Source organism: Pagrus pagrus, assembly GCF_965226575.1.
Source record: "Pagrus pagrus genome assembly, chromosome: 5".
Lineage (NCBI taxonomy): Eukaryota > Metazoa > Chordata > Actinopteri > Spariformes > Sparidae > Pagrus > Pagrus pagrus.
In genome coordinates, this window is record NC_140189.1 from 15,870,990 (window position 1) to 15,886,941 (window position 15,952).

General features: G+C 42.0%; 1 protein-coding gene across 2 annotated transcripts; it reads right to left on the reverse strand.

Moving 5' to 3' along the window:
* Window positions 1–2,097: 2,097 nt before the first annotated feature.
* On the reverse strand, window positions 2,098–15,450 carry LOC311257713 (endothelin receptor type B-like). 2 transcript variants are annotated; one of them, XM_084353546.1, is made up of 8 exons: window positions 15,272–15,450; window positions 8,278–8,813; window positions 7,138–7,250; window positions 6,849–7,053; window positions 4,853–5,002; window positions 4,615–4,748; window positions 4,387–4,495; window positions 2,098–4,270 (listed from the first exon to the last, which is right to left on the reverse strand). In XM_084353546.1, exons 2-8 carry the CDS (start codon window positions 8,662–8,664, stop codon window positions 4,130–4,132), a joined length of 1,239 nt encoding a protein of 412 aa, XP_084209672.1. In that variant the 5' UTR covers window positions 8,665–8,813; window positions 15,272–15,450; the 3' UTR covers window positions 2,098–4,129. The 2 variants fall into 2 exon arrangements, with proteins under 2 accessions (XP_084209672.1, XP_084209671.1); XM_084353545.1 differs by having other exon boundaries at window positions 8,278–8,818.
* Between the last annotated feature and the right edge of the window lie 502 nt (window positions 15,451–15,952).

Sequence of the window (15,952 nt, forward strand, 5' to 3'; positions counted from 1 at the left end):
ACCTAGTTAACTTTTGCTGAACAGCAGCCGCTGTGGCCTCGAGCAGCAACAGTGATAACAGTAGCACAACTAGAGAATCAGATACCCTGGTGCTGCAAGATCCATTGCATTCATCTTTCGTGTGTCAGAGAAAGAATGTGTTGTATCACAGGATTGATTCACTTAGAAAACAACAATTTTGGGGGTTTTTGCACTGTGGTTGTTGATGTGGTCTTGTTCAAAATGCCACACTGTCATGAAGTTCAGGATTTGTTTACTCAAGAGAGATGAGGTTTCGGAACAAATGTGTTTGCATATTTGGTTCACCAGTTTGAAGGGAAATTCCTCTAAACTGACTAAATATCAGCACGCTTTTCCTTGTTTTCCCTTATTATATATATAGATATATATATAATATCTATATTGAAGTGCAAGCAATAAATGGCAGTTGTGGAAATGTTGATTTAATGCTTTTAATATTTTAGATTTTTTGTTCATCCTACATTGAGGTTTATTGATGCAGCAGTGTTTGTCTGTATCCTCAACGTTCAGTTATGTAGATTATTGACTACAGCCAGTTCTTTGTGGTTTGTGAAATGTCAAGAAAACAAGCCCCAGGCCTTTTCTCTAGAATGGCTAAACAGTTTTCTCTGTAAGTCAGACATTGAACCTCAGTGGCAAACCTTAATGAATTGCTGTAGGGCAAAATGATCAAATGAAGCTGCGTCAAAATAAGGTTCCCTGCCTCGTGGAAGTTGTGACTCTTTCCAAGAAACAGCCTCATAGAGTGAAAACAGGAAACAGGACTCCTTCAAATCTGTAATGTGCACTGATGCAAAAGATCTTCTCTGAGATTTAATCAGGAGTTATCTCCGTAAAACCTGGCCACTGGCGCCTAATGTCTGGTTGTCTAAGGCAATGATTTCAAACTAGGTAAAGCCTTGAGAAAGGTCCTTCATAACTCATTTCACATGTTTTCCTCTGACAATATTATTCTGAAATGTAACCTTTCCTCAACACAAAAACAACAGGCATGAAACACGGGACTGAATACAGGCTGTTTATAGGATATATAATCAAGTCAAGTCAAAGCTTTTTATATAGCCAAGAATCGCAAATCACAGTTTGCCTCAGGGAGCTTTGCAATCTGCACAGAATATAACGCCCTCTGTCCTTTGACTCTTGTTTCGGATAAGGAAAAACTCCCCTTAACAGGAACAAAGCAGGAAGTTACGAGGGGATAATAATAATAATAAGAGTTTATGGTCACTTTGGTCAAAAGTGCACCAGTCGCTCATAACACAGCTGTACTCTGATATTACAGGGGAAGAAGAGACATTTTTGAGCATTTGCCAAAATTATCTTATACTCAGGTTGATGTATAAAAAAAGATGTAAAGCACATTTCATCAAACATTGACAGGAAAGCTCAACAAGACTTTAAACCAGTGATGTCTGATCCTTTAGACCCTTAAAGGTGCCCTGCAGAAATGTTCTCACATCACAGTATATCTGATTGAGCCGTAAACAAATTTGGTGAAAATAAAGGTGAAAGTAAGTGCTTTAAACCTCATTTTGGGGCGTTTTTTAAAATGTTTAATTCCCGGGTGTCAACTAAAGTGAAGTTATGGCTCTCTCCCCTACCGTTAGATCAGGAGCTGGACTTGTTAGGCTCAAATACCTGCTCGGAGGTGTTGCCAAGATGGCTGCTGTGGGCAAGACTTGCCCATAGATTTAAACATAACTAGATAGTGAACACGAAGATGGCTCATATTCAGTCCAGTGAGAAAAGTCCACCAGTGCATACGCAAAAAGTTTCAAGAAAAGCTTCCGGGTTTATGTGGCCCACTGAATAAGCGCAGCAGAGTTTTCCCCCGCTGGCCCTGCCCGTAAATTCCTGCTCTGCCCAGAGACTTTCATTTGGATGATGTCATATGTTTTTAAAAATATAAAACGTCCATTAAAAATCCAAGATTTATAATAGAAAGGGTCACAGTTTACATTGTTTGCAGTTTGAGATGTCCTGTGAACAGGAGATGTCTCCTTTATAATGATGCTCTATGGGGAAAATGCTTTATGGGCCAGAGGGGAATGTTCAGTAAATAAGTCACAACACACATGCTATAAAATAATATTTATTACTGCATAACCTCAACAAACAAGTCCAGTATAAATGTCATTTAAAACACCAGGGCTTATATTCACATTATATTTCGTCTTTGCTTTCTCAGTCTCAGAGCTGCTCAGACCTTCCAGTCCACGGTCGCTTTTGGATGAAAGCACAGCGAAGATGGCATAAACAGATCTGATGAGTTAATGAGTCACATACTGCTAATCAGCTGATTTGCGCGCCGTTGCAAGAGAAATAAATGGTCTGAACCTTAATACATTTTATCACATGTATCAAGTCTGTTTTAAAGAATGTTTCAGTGTAAAAAAAACACCTTGTCTGGTTTCTCAGCACAAATTTGGTTTTGAAAGGACACTTTCGCTCATTATTTTGATGTAGAAAACTGCCAACACCACAACTCAGTCACGATGTGCTGAGAGCCACAAAAGCACCAGATAAAAATGGATCCGTCTTGTGCGTCTCATCAGTATGGGCTCTCAGTACTGCCAGTGTTCAAACCTTTGATTCATTCAGGTTTAAATGTTACTTATAATCATTTTCCCAAACGAACACACAATCCATGTATTCTCTCTGAGGCAGCTTCAGGGTTGGAGACTTACGCACAACCAGCAGTTTCACCTCATCTCTGACTTTTTAAAGAGCTGGAAGAACTTTTTTCCTTGATGTGTCGGCATCACAAGATGAGTCACAAGTATGTGACTACTGAGTACTGCAGTTAGCTCTAGCTACAGACATCCTAACTCTAAAAATAACATAAAATACAACACATTTCTCTTTTCTTGTTGCGCCACACATATCCTCCCTCTCCTTCACAAAGAGTCAAACACATTAAATCAGCTAGATTTCATGAATTTTACCTGGATTATATATAAACAGCTTATATATCTAAATGATTTCTAAGACCATTACTTAAAAAAAGATGTATTGTCCACTAAAAACATTCACTTCTTAAAAACATCCATCCGTGCAGGATTTATTTTTCCTTCCGAAAGACTTTTAAATGGTTCAATTTTAGAAAGTGTATTCCTCAAGCAGCGCTTAGTCGTAATTGTCAGAATCGTTTCCAGCCACAGGGACATTCATGTAACATGACCACTCACTGACAGAGGTAAAATATTTGGAAAATAACAAATGAACACCTCATGTTAGAAGATTAAACAAGCTACACGTGTTTTGTATTTTCTTAGAAAAATATAAGCTACATTGTAAGACACAGGTTAAGACTTTATACACAGTGGAAATGGAGGCCACGTATGACACCATCAATGCTGCAATTACAACAGACCTAATAATGACCTTTTCTGCAAAACACGAGAATCATCTGGCGTTTGTCTCCGTCTCCTCCGTCAGCAGCTGCCCTCCACATGTCTTGAAGCAGTGATGATTTCCAGAAAAAAAAATGTCCGACGTTTGACTCCACATGACTGCGGGCCTGTTATACTCAGGTATTTCACCAGGACGCATGGCCGTTGAGGAAACTCAGTGACGACATGCGGCACGTTGTCAGATGATCAGCTACTGATTGTTTTCATATGTAGACGCACACTTTTTAGACAAAGGCAACCTTGTGAGGCTTTTGGAAAATAGCTCAGGGCCGCAGCATCCCTCCGTCTTTCCCCCCTGAGGTCTTAAAGCTTCAATCAGTGCTGCTCATATTAAGCCCTCAGGCTGGATGTGATCATAAGTCTGCAATCTGCACGTTAATAAACCTGTACATAAATTTTACATGTGGTTAATAAACATTCTTTATAAATGTATTCCAGGTTGGTCCACTTTAGGCCTCAGTGTGGCCCCACTATGAACAGATTTATGTCGCCTGTCATCAAAGCTTTTGCAGTTAGTAATACAGCCTGAACAGGTACAGTCCTGTCATTTCAGTTTGGGTCAATCCTTTTCTATCACAGTCTTCTACCTCCATTTTCTACCTCACTCCATTTTACCTTTCCTAGGTCTGTTGGCAGTGGCAGTGCTGTGTCTCCATGATGGGAACATGGGTTTGGCGCATGTGTTTATGAAGTGTTTATGAAGAGCTTGTGTATTTCTGACTGGAGCGGGAGCTGGAGCGGTCGAGTCCGTTCCCGTGACAAGAGCCCTTCCAGCGTCCTCCTGAACCTCGTTCATCCAGGGGAGATGTTCTGTAGCACCAGCAGCACAGGCAAGACTGCGACACACACACACACACACACACACACACACACACACACACACACAGAGTTATTTTCCTTTCTGTGTTTTCCAATAACACCATGTTTTTTGTGTCAGTGTGAGCCCTCTTACCTGGAAGCAGTTTTTAAACTTCTGGCTGACAAAGTAGAGGGCAATCGGGTTTATGCAGGAGTTTAGTGAGGCCATGTTGATGCCGATGTAATCCATCACTAACAGGAAGCTGGCAGAGAAAAGGACAACGTTTTCAGTAGAGACCACAGGAAGTCACAGAGGGGAGAACAATGGGTTCTCATAAAGTTCGCAGTGCATTTGCGTCGCTCGCTGTATCTGTGCGCCTACCTGAGCAGTTCACAGCGGTTGGGGTCATTTTGGTCGTAGATTGTTTTCTTCAGAATACGGCTGAGATGAAGGGGCAGCCAGCAGAGAGCAAAAATCAACACCAGGCAGAACACCGTCTTGGCCACTTCCCTCCGCTGCACACACACAGACAAATATTGATGCTTCTCAGTTCCTCCGTCTTTCCAAGTCTTACGGTTACAGTGGTGATGAGCGTGCCAGCAGACATTTGCATTTATACCTGTTTCATGTGGTCGTTGAGTGCGATGCGCATGCCTTTTTTGCGGCTAAGCATCTCACAGGACATGAGCGTGTAGAAGATTCCTGTACAGGCCAGTGGGAAGCAGAAATAGAAGCCAAACAGCCACCAGTCTTTCACATCCTGGTAGAACTGGGAGAAGAAAAAGGTCCAGACCGCAACAAAGACGGTGTTACTCATCCACAGAACATATGTACACTTAATCCATACAATTTATCCTGTCTCAACGCAACGAAGATGAAAATCCCACTGGCACAATATTTTAGTCATACAATTAAATGGTCAGTCAGCAAACAATCACTTACATGTTTTAAGAATGTTTTAAAAATCTGTTCACATTTTATATAAATGTCAGAAGCAACAAGAACTTAAATCTAATCCTCTTTTATTTTTTTTAAAGCCTGCTTTGAAGCAACATGATTTTTAGTTGGTTGACATGAGGTATTCGGATGCGGCTCTGGATGTAATACAGCGACCAGAGTGTGAAATTAGTTGTAAACATGTTAAATTACGTCCAGGCTGATGTTGGTTTGGCACAAATTTGATTCTTTTTGTAGTTCTTGTTTGTCCTTGCGGAAAACTTGGATGAATTAAGACCATTTCCTTGATTCAGACGAATATCCGTTCTTCTCAAAGTAGTCCACTGGCTCAGACTGAGCTCAGACTGAATTATGCCTTTTTTCTAAGAACAAAAAGCTCAAATTATGGTTCACTAATTTAAAAAAAAAAAACAGATTTTACATGAAAGGAGAAATCAGCTTCATGCTTTATCTCCACCACTTCCTGCACCTCCCTCAGATGCTTCTGGTTTTGATAAACTAAGTATCCACATATTGGGAATGTCTTTGCAATTTATGCCTTTCCGTGCAGCTGTATGAACATACCATGAATATTATGAGAAACATGTTCAGATGATTTGGATGCAGTGTAGGACATTTTTTGAAAGAACAAGTTGCTTGTTGGCAGAGCTTGAAAAAGAGAAAAGCAATCCTGATTAAGGAAACTCATTAATTACATTACTGCTGTCCGGCGCTGTGCTTTGAAGTGAGCCACTCTGTTCTACTTTAAAGTATCAGGTTGAACGAATGAAGTCCATACCTTGGGAGAGTTATACATCTGTGCAGGATATTTTGACCATATGCCTGTGAGAAAATAACAACATGACATGCAATCCCTGAAGAACACTTCGAACTGACACGACTGCAATCTATGCCAAGCTCAAGTCAGTCTCGCTATAAATCTGTGGCAGTAAGATGTAAGTATCCAGATGTTCGAGTTTATTGTGCTATCAAAGTCATTCATTTCGTTGTTATACTCCAGTTTATCTCCATGTGAATTTTGAGCCTGGCAGGTGTCAGAAGTTCTTTTTTTGCCAAGCTAACAACGTGACTGTAGGAAGCAACGTGAGTCAGTCCATCACTTTGATCCACACTGAAACATCTTAGCATATGTATGCTAATACTGGATGGATTGGTACAGATATTCATGGTGTTCAGACGATGATGCCAACTGACTCTGGTCGTCATCATCAGGTCAAAAATGTCAATTGTCCAAAACTTTGGATACCAAATGACCAAATGCCTGCAAGACTAATGAAATCCATCAGCCTCAACTGTACTTTGTGATTAGTGAGAATTATTAAAGTAACATTATTATAATTATTACTTTTTTACCTTAAAATAACAAAATCATGTTGATGGTTCAGTGTCTTGTAATAGGGTGAACAGTGTGTCTGTCTCAGCCACTCTGCCCCTGTACGCTTGTTTCTGCACTATGTAACTTCAGTGAGAGGGCAGGATCACAGCGTTACACACATGTTTACTTCAACATACAAGTTTTCAACACATAACATTGTTATGACGTAATGGGTTTTATTTGTAGCTAGCTACGTCTGACAAATTGTTACATAGAGCCTTTACCTCAAGAATGTAAATACTTCATCACAGCTAACAGGTCACACATCTAACCAGGTGCCTACCCTCATAAAGCTGGTGGTCTGCTCTGGATGCAGCAGACACACGCGCAGCTTGTTGCCTCTGTACGGCAGCTCCATCATGTCGAACGCCAGCGCCTCGGGGACTGCGAGCAGCACAGCAATCGCCCAGATCAGAGTCACCTCCACTGCTTTCCACAGAGGGATCCCCATCCCCTTCACCCTGCTCCATGACGTCACTGCATGGTAGCTGCACAAACAGCACACACACAGATAAATACACTATCTGCTTTCAGCACTAATCTTTGTTGTGTGTGTGTAGAAGTGTAGTTACCGGTCAATACTGAGGGCGCAGAGACTGAGGACGGTGATTCCCACTGAAGCTTTTTGAATGAACGGCATCAGCTTACAGACGTACACGCCGAACGGCCAGTCCTCAGCTATCAGCTGTGAGAGAAAAACAATGGGGCAGACAGAGAGGGGAGACTTTTGTGATGAATCAGATCGAGCAAGTGTCATCTATATAAAAACATGGACAGACCTCTTTGAGGTTCATGTAGGGGTCCTGTCTCTTATATTATTACTGCGTCAGCTAAAGCCAAAAGCAACAAGACCGTGTTCCTCCTCGCTGCTGAAGTCCTTTCCTCGGGGGGTATAAAATCAGTTCAGCATCAGGGCAGAGTCTTCAACAACAAATGAATGCTTTGCACTCCTCAACGACTTATCTACTGTCATGTTGCTCATAACGCTAGGTGAACCTTCAAGGCAAAGAAAATACAAATCATAGTGACTGTTGCTTAGATCTGATGGATAAAATGCAGCACGGCCTTCAAGCTTAACTCAAGCGAATCCGATCGGATCAAGCAAATAAAACAAGTCTTGCGTATTGTTTTCTCATTTGTTTTTATAACGTCTGACTGGCACACAGTAATGGTTCCAGGACGACTTGCACAATTGGCAGCGACACTGGTTTACACCCAAGCCGGCTGGAATTTTTCCCCCTTCGCATACACAAGGCGAGAGAGGAAAACAAAGACATAGTTTCCCCTCAAAGCCCAACACTCAAGTCGGCAATAGCTCTTGGCTCACATCTGCCTCTATTGAGTTTCTTAGTTTGAATTATCCCTTGTTGTCGGGGGTTAAAAAGTCTGCTGGAAAGGGAAATGAAGGAAACCACACAAAACACACTGACAGAGACCGCAGAAATAAACTCATAAACAAACCACAGCTAACCTCGGGATGTGCCAAGGAAGGCGTGGCGAGCGGCTCACTCGCTGTGAGAGTGCAGCGCAGGGAGATGGTTTGAGATTAATGTCATCCTACATTAGTCACAGACACAAGGATGGGTAGTAAATTTAATTAATCTGAAGTTATGTTCTGTTGGATACTGTGAAAAATGCCACATTGTTCAGATCCAAGAAAGATAGAGTGAAACAAATACAGTCAGACTGACACATGAGATGAATGTGGTTACCTTAAACACATTGATGGGGATGGCGATGATAATATAAAGCAGGTCCCCCAGTGCCAGGCTGCCGATCAGGACGTTGGGTCCGTTCCTCATACACTTGTTCTTGTATATGATCCTGAGCAGCGTGGAGTTGCCGATGATCCCCACCACGAAGATCAGGCACGACACGATGCTGTTCACGTACTTGAAGGCGTACTTGATCTCCGTGGGCTTTATGCACATGGGGGGGAAGGAGGCCCGTGGTCGGGATGGCTGCAGGGGCGCGAGAGGGACGGAGGCGTTGTTCTTGGCGGGTTCCGAAACTTCGGGGCTGCCCTGGGAGTCTCGGACGAAGCGAGAGGCTCCGACCCCCACAACCAACAGGAAACACAGCAGAGCGACGGCCCTCATCCTCACACGGGCAGCAGTTCGCTCACTCAGAGGCACAGTAGTCTAAAAACACACACTTAGAGGCAGCCACACATATTCACACCCTCACACACATCCACACACTGGGCTTTCGTCGGGGCCTTGCAGCGTGGGTCTGAATCCGAGCTGGTCTGTCCTGCGGAGAAAGAAGGAACACCAGGTTACACATGAACACAAAAACAGTTGTATATATATGTTTTATTTAGTTTTGTCCAGAGAATCATGGTCCCCAGAAGATAAATCCTACTGGCTTTGATGATCCCCTGACTTTTTCTGTAGTGCTACCAGCAAGTCAAAGTTTTCACTCATCATGTGGAATATCATCTACTCAAACTTCTGCACAAACATTCATGGTTGCAAGAGGATGAACCTTAATGACCGGTGATTTTCTGTCTTTTTCTCTCTCTCAACCATTGTCTATTCCCATCTACCTCAGGATGAATTGTCACTTTGTTGGTCACTTTGTTGGTCTCTCAAGTTCAGCGCCATCATCAGGTCAAAGTGTCATTCTGTCACATACTTTAGATCAGGGCTTCCCACAGTGGGGCCTGCAGACCACAGCTTGCCCCTCATTAGATTTTATTTGGCCTTCCAGCTGTTTTTAGTATTTTTTGTGCAGTAAAAATCAGGGGAGGATCCGTAATAATCAATAATTTTTTATAATCTAATCATGTCAGTTAATTCAGCACTGGCTTTGGTTGCACATTCGCCTAAAAATCTGTCGTGTGCAACTTGACATTTTCATTGGTCGCACTGGTGCGCCTGATAGTCAGCAGAGCAAATTTCTAAATGTTTTAAAAACATTTTCAATTCCAATTTATTTGGGAATAATTTTTTATTATACCTCATTAATATTTGATGTTGATTTATTTATTTAAGTCCGTGAAACACTTTAAACATCAGCTCTGTTAATTGCACCTCTTAAACAATGTGATTTATCTGAACCTTTATTCCTGTTTACAATTATTAAATCAAATGTGTTACAAAATCAAATTAAAATGTAATGTGGGTGCACCTAAACTAAATTAATTCATTAGGCACATCAGTGCATTCTGTATGAAAAGTTACTCTGGAGCCCTGACTTGGGATCCTAGTACTACAGTAGCTCAGAGAGGCAAGAAAAAAAAGGCTTTGATTAGATTATTCTTTCAAAACATATTTTTAACATATTTCTTTCGTCAAAAAATATTTTAAATCTGACAGAAGTTGGATTAACAGTTGCCTCTCAGATCTTCCATGCAGTACCATTTAGTAACCTAACACAAGCAGTGTTTGCTTTTGTTCCATGGTCCACCATGAAGTTACAGTTTTTGGCCTCCACAGGGAAAAGTTTAGGCACCCCTGCTTTAGATTACGACTAAATACCTACAGAACTAGTTAAAATCCCATCAGCCTCAGCTGTTATTTTTGTTTATTGTTACCAACTGTTACCATGCTCACAAACTAATTTACCGTCTGATAGCCTCTAGCTCATTAACACAGTATTGCAGATCATTAAAACTGAATTGTTGACAGCAAAAAAAATTGTTCCACCATTATAGTTTTATGTTTGGTGAACTAACAGCAAAAGCATCCACGCACCGGGAGGCTCAAATTATTTGAGCCTGATTGCCTTCTTTTTAAGAAAAGCTTAATACAATCCGATCAAGCTTGAACCTCGTTTGTGAGCATATCGGTCCTGAATCAACATGTTACATGGGGAAAGTGTTGTGACATGAAGAAAAGGGGGTTAAATGAAGAGAAAGAGAAGAGAGCAGTCACACATAAAACAGACAAATGGAATAGTGATGACTGAGGTTATAGGTCAGACGATGACCAGCACTTCTGTGAGTCCAGTATGTGTGTGTATGTGCATGCGTGCTTGTGTGTGTGTGACAGAGATACTTCTCCCCTCTCACAGACGACACTAGCTAAGTTCTGAGAATCACATGTATCCCCTAGTTTACCCTGAGGCATCGCTCTGGATAAATGGGCTTATTGATGATGGCGATGATAAATTCATGCTATCAGGGCACACAATCACACAATCACACACAAACACACACACACACAGATCATAAAAAGATTTTCGTCATCTCGGAGCAGATGTGCAAACGTCTACACACTCAAGGTTTGTGCACAGCTGCTCAGTTTACTTGTACTTACAACAATCACACACACACACGCACGCACACACACACACACACACGCACGCACGCACGCACGCACACACACACACACACACACACACACACACACACACACACACACACACACACACACACTCTCTCTCTCAACACAACTGGCATTCATCGCTTCATTCTGCTTCGAAACGCACAGAGGCTCGTTCTGTTCCAAAACACAAAGACACAAAATCACATGGATGAACTCACACTCATATCACAAGAAATCAGTTTTGAACAATTTGGCCAGCGTCCATACACATCCTCTCCATCATCTGAATTATGCCTTTGTGTTGCATGACATGGTACCTCATTAGAGCCATGTAAGAGCACGACTGTCTGATCTAATTGGAAAGCTGCATTTGAATTGGCCCGATCCTCTTAATCTAATACATTTTGTCTGGAAAATGTCTCCGACCTTTAGCTCCCCTGGCTTCACTTCATAGGAAGAAGGAGGGGAGGTGGAAAGTTGGCGAGCAGCAGAGTGGAAGAGAAGGGGATACTGGCGGTGGCTGGACAAAATGTTTGCGAGTGAGAAACAAGTGTGAAAAAAGTGCAAAGAAAACACGTCCAGCGTAGCAATACAGGAGGCCGAGATTGAGATGCACGACAGTTTGATCTACTGTATTGTTTATCAGAACAATGGGAGGAAGGGGAAAGACAGGCAGAGTCAGCAGAGAGGAAAGAGTGAGAGCTGAGTTACAGTATAATGACTGAGGGGACATACTTAATGTGACTTCTATCCTGAGGTTGTATAATGTGATAGTAGCTCACTACACAAAATTGAATTTATCAATGGTGAATAAAGTACTCAGACTCTTTACCATTTTTTTCAGAGTTATTACATTAACACTGTTGACATGCTCATGAGGCCATCAGCTCAGTCCTACTCCTATTTGCTGAAGCCTGCTCCATCGCTGCCTCTGCGATCCCCCCCTTCAGCTCCGGCAAACCAATCTTTGCTGGGTGACGTAAAACGCGTCATTACCAGCATACGAGTGTGGGAAAGTTGCCAGATTAAAAAAACAGACATACGGAGACATTTATGTGGTGGTGATACGCTCAATCGGCATTATGTGTACTCATTTGGCGAAGCTCGAATGCAACAGGTGTTCATTTATATGTGAAAGTTCTGCACTCCAGGTTTAAGTGAAAGTATACCACGCTGTTATAAAATATATATAATATAAAATATTCCCTTACAAGTACAAGTCCTGCATTCAAAGTAAAAATACGTATTCTGCAATAAAATGTGTCCTGTGACTGATACATGATTCTCTCTGATATTAGACATTGTTAACACTAATTGAGTACAAGTCCAATTTTGTATACTTGTACCTTACTTGAGTATTTCCATTTTCTGCTACTTTATACTTCCACCCTGCTACATTTTGAAGGCAAATATTGTACTTTTTCTCCGCTACATTTATTTGATATCTTTAGTTGCTTGTTACTTTGCAGATTACATGTGGCTTGAGGGCCAAATTAGCTTTTTAAAATAAAAATAAATAAATAAAAAAACCCACTGATTCTGATTAACAGAAACATGCTGAATATCTGATCCCATAACTGGTCGACCCATGTATACATACAAACAATGGCCGCGTTTCCCAGATTCGATCGTTCTTAAGGACTTAAGAAGGCTCTTAAGAAGGGTTCGGCTAAGAAGGAGCGCTAAGATGCGGGTGTTTCCCAGATGCGTTCTTAACTGCCTTCTTAGGAGAACCTGAAGATCAAGCCAAAGAAGCTTGTCAAGAAGCTCTTAGTGGGAGCTGTCCACCGCGCTGCTGCTGTGCTGAATCAATCGATGCCAGGCAAATCGATCACCCACCTCTTTATCAGCGCATAAGTGTGTGTGTGTGTGTGCGCGCTGTCAGACCGGGCTGTCCAGGCAAAGAGATCCAACGGCCGTTGGATCTCCGCACGGGGCAGCCGGTACTTTGCCTGGACAGCCCGGTCTGACAGCACGTCCAGTGGGGAGAAGTGCTGACGCACGTATGCATTTATGTAAACCGTCTGGCTTCGCGCACGGCGACGCTGTTGGTTCGCAGGGAGAATGTGCTGTATTGCAGCCATGGTTTCTCACACGCGCGGACTTTGGCAACGCAGAGTAGCAGGTGAAGCCTCTCTGGATGAGGTTCAGCTGAGTTTAATACATCTGTTCCCTTGATATCTGTGAAATGCCACAGGGTTGTTGTTTTTTTTATGTGTAGTAGGCTACTATAAATTCATATATGCAGATGTTGCGGAAAACTTAAACGTGTAATTCAATAAAAAGGTTTTTTTTCATCTACCATTTTCTTATTTTTTTTTCTTGCGCCAGTGGTCCGCAGCTATGAGCGCATTTCAACACTGAGCATTGTTTTATTATTTCGCAAAGTGGAGGATATAAATTTCCCTGACGCGGCTTGATCACTGAGCATTTGGTCGCTAAGAAGGCTGTTAAGAGTGGGTCAGCTCGATCTTACATTTCCTTCTTAGCGAAAGATCTTCTTAAGCTAAGAGCGACTCTGGGAAACGCATCCTTCTTTCACAGCGTTCTTAAGAGCGCTCCTAAGAAGATCTTAGCACTTAAGAGCTTCTTAACGAATCTGGGAAACGCGGCCAATGTATGTATAATTTACTCTACTTGTACTTTTAAATACTTAAGTACAATTTTAGCCAGAAAATTACTTCGATGACTTGACTTGAGTACATTTAAAATAAGACATTTTTTGACTTTGAACCTAAGTACTATATGTAGAAATGTGACTTTCACTTTACCTAAGTAATATCTTTACATGATATCTTTACTGTTACTCAAATATGACATCTGGATACTTGTTACAACACTGTTAGGATCCTTACAAAGTGTCAGAAGATAAATCTGGGTGTGGAAAGAATAAACATTTACAATCTTTTAAAAAGACTAGTCTCTAATCTTTGCTTTTTGTATTAAATACCAGGCAATGTGACCTCTTTGAGACTCAGTTATTTCTATTCTAAACTTCTCACATGTTCTCAGTTGAACAGCAAGTTAACCAAGACATACGTCTGGAGTAGAAATGTCTCTCTGGTGAAGCTCTACACATCTGAAACAAGACAATGGGCTCCAACCAGACACTGTTTGTAACGGGTCACAAGTCAAGGAGGTAGGGAATCAGTTTAATCTTTAACAATATTGTATTGAATAAGCTCAGTCCTGATTGGAAAAGTAACTAGCTTGAGAGAAATGTAATGGAGTAAAAAGTAGCCCACAGTGTAGCGGTAGAGTAGAAGAAAGTAGCATCAAATGGTAACACTGAAATTGCATTTATGTGGATACACTCCACCACTGTTCAGTTGGATTAACAACTTTACAAAGACACAACTCAAATATTAGCCTGTACAATAAAGATATTACCGTCCACCCGGACACAACTGCACAAACAGTCCAACACAATAAAAGTCTGCCACACATCCTAGTTGGTGTTGTATTGACATTGCATTCTATTCCTGTTATTTTGTCCCCTTCTGTGTCCAATTTGGAAAAGCAGGAACACCTTACGGTCATAACAGGAATGCTGCAAGTGAGTGGAGATCCAAACCCCAATGTTTGGGCCACCACAGTGTTGTTTTTCAAAATGGGAAAGGATAAATACTGATGGCTCTGCTCCACCGCTTTTTAAAGACGCAGTCCTGGCAGTTGAAGTTTACAGCCTCATTTTTCTTCGTATAAGTGTGAAATATAGTTTTTCTGCCAGTTCCCTGTAGTTAAGTGGTCCTCTGGGTGAATGGATCCAATAAATCCTGTCTGTATAGGACAAAAGGCCAGGGAACTGAGCGTAGTCTCATTTATTCGAGTTAGCTTTAATGTGTTATGGCAATCTATGGAGCCATCCATCATGTGGCACATATTAAAGCATCTCCAGTGCTCTGCAGGATGCCTGAACATTGAGCATTAGCTGTGGGAATGGTGTAGACAGATCGTCGCTGTCACACTGTGATGACTGGAGCTGCAACAAAGCGGGCCTGCTTTTTTCTTTTCCTTTTTCTTTTCTTTCTTTCTGTCTTATCTTCGTATGAAAACGATATAATCCCGGTATGAGATCATATCTGAGACTCTCCGCTCCGACACATCCACTTTAAACAGCTTATAAAACATTCAACAAGTCCAGAACTAAAGGCTGATCGCGTTTTAAAGGCGGTAAATATAAAACATGACATGCGAACGTGTCCGTCCGTCGCGCCTTACACTTCATAAAACCCAAAACACCGCTGGATGAATTCACAGACGGGAGGAAAGAGGCGCTCCATACAACATAAAAGTCTTTCCGCTGCGCCAGGAGTCAGTAACTGGAGTCATGTGTCTGTGGTTACTTGTGCGCAAAGTGCACAGCCTCAAACACATTTACAACGTACAATTACACTCGACAATTAATTACACGATCCATGGCGTGTGCGCTTACCAGACGGCGGTGTCGTGCTGAAGTCCAAGTTTTCAGATCGATATTCCAGCAGTTTGGCTAATTGCTCTGACGCCTTTTGCGTAATTGACTAATTTTCTGTGATGGGTTTCCTGCAGTGAAAGCGCACAGTGACCCCGGTGACTCCCGCCGCGCGTCAGGATCCTCCGCTCCCAGCTCCGGCCGCGCTCTGACGCACGGAGGGACTGTGAGGGGTTTTATAGTCACAAGCCGGGAGGCTGCAGGGACAGCCAATCATCTTACAGACACGAGCATCCTTCCCTCTCCGACACAGAGTGGGGAGCATTGACTCTTCACACACTTTTCACGAAAATCCGCAACGTTACTCCAGTTTCTGGTCTTTCAGAAAAAACTAATAAAAACTATTATTTGGTTTTTCAAGTGATGACGTAGACATGCTGCACGTATAGAGTGGAGATGAAAGAGGAGTTGTCCTGTCCTCTGATGTCCCGTCATGGGAATGATTCTCCCTCCAGGGTTCTCCCCTGCAGGAGCGTACTTCAAAACACAAGATGCACACACTCCCACACATCATGCTTCCTCCAAACACTTCTTGAGGTTGTCAGCACCCTACAATTTGACATTTTCACTGAATTTCATTGGAAAATATGACATTTTTCCACACACTTATGACTGCTTTCCTGAAAAAAGGTTGTACTTGCT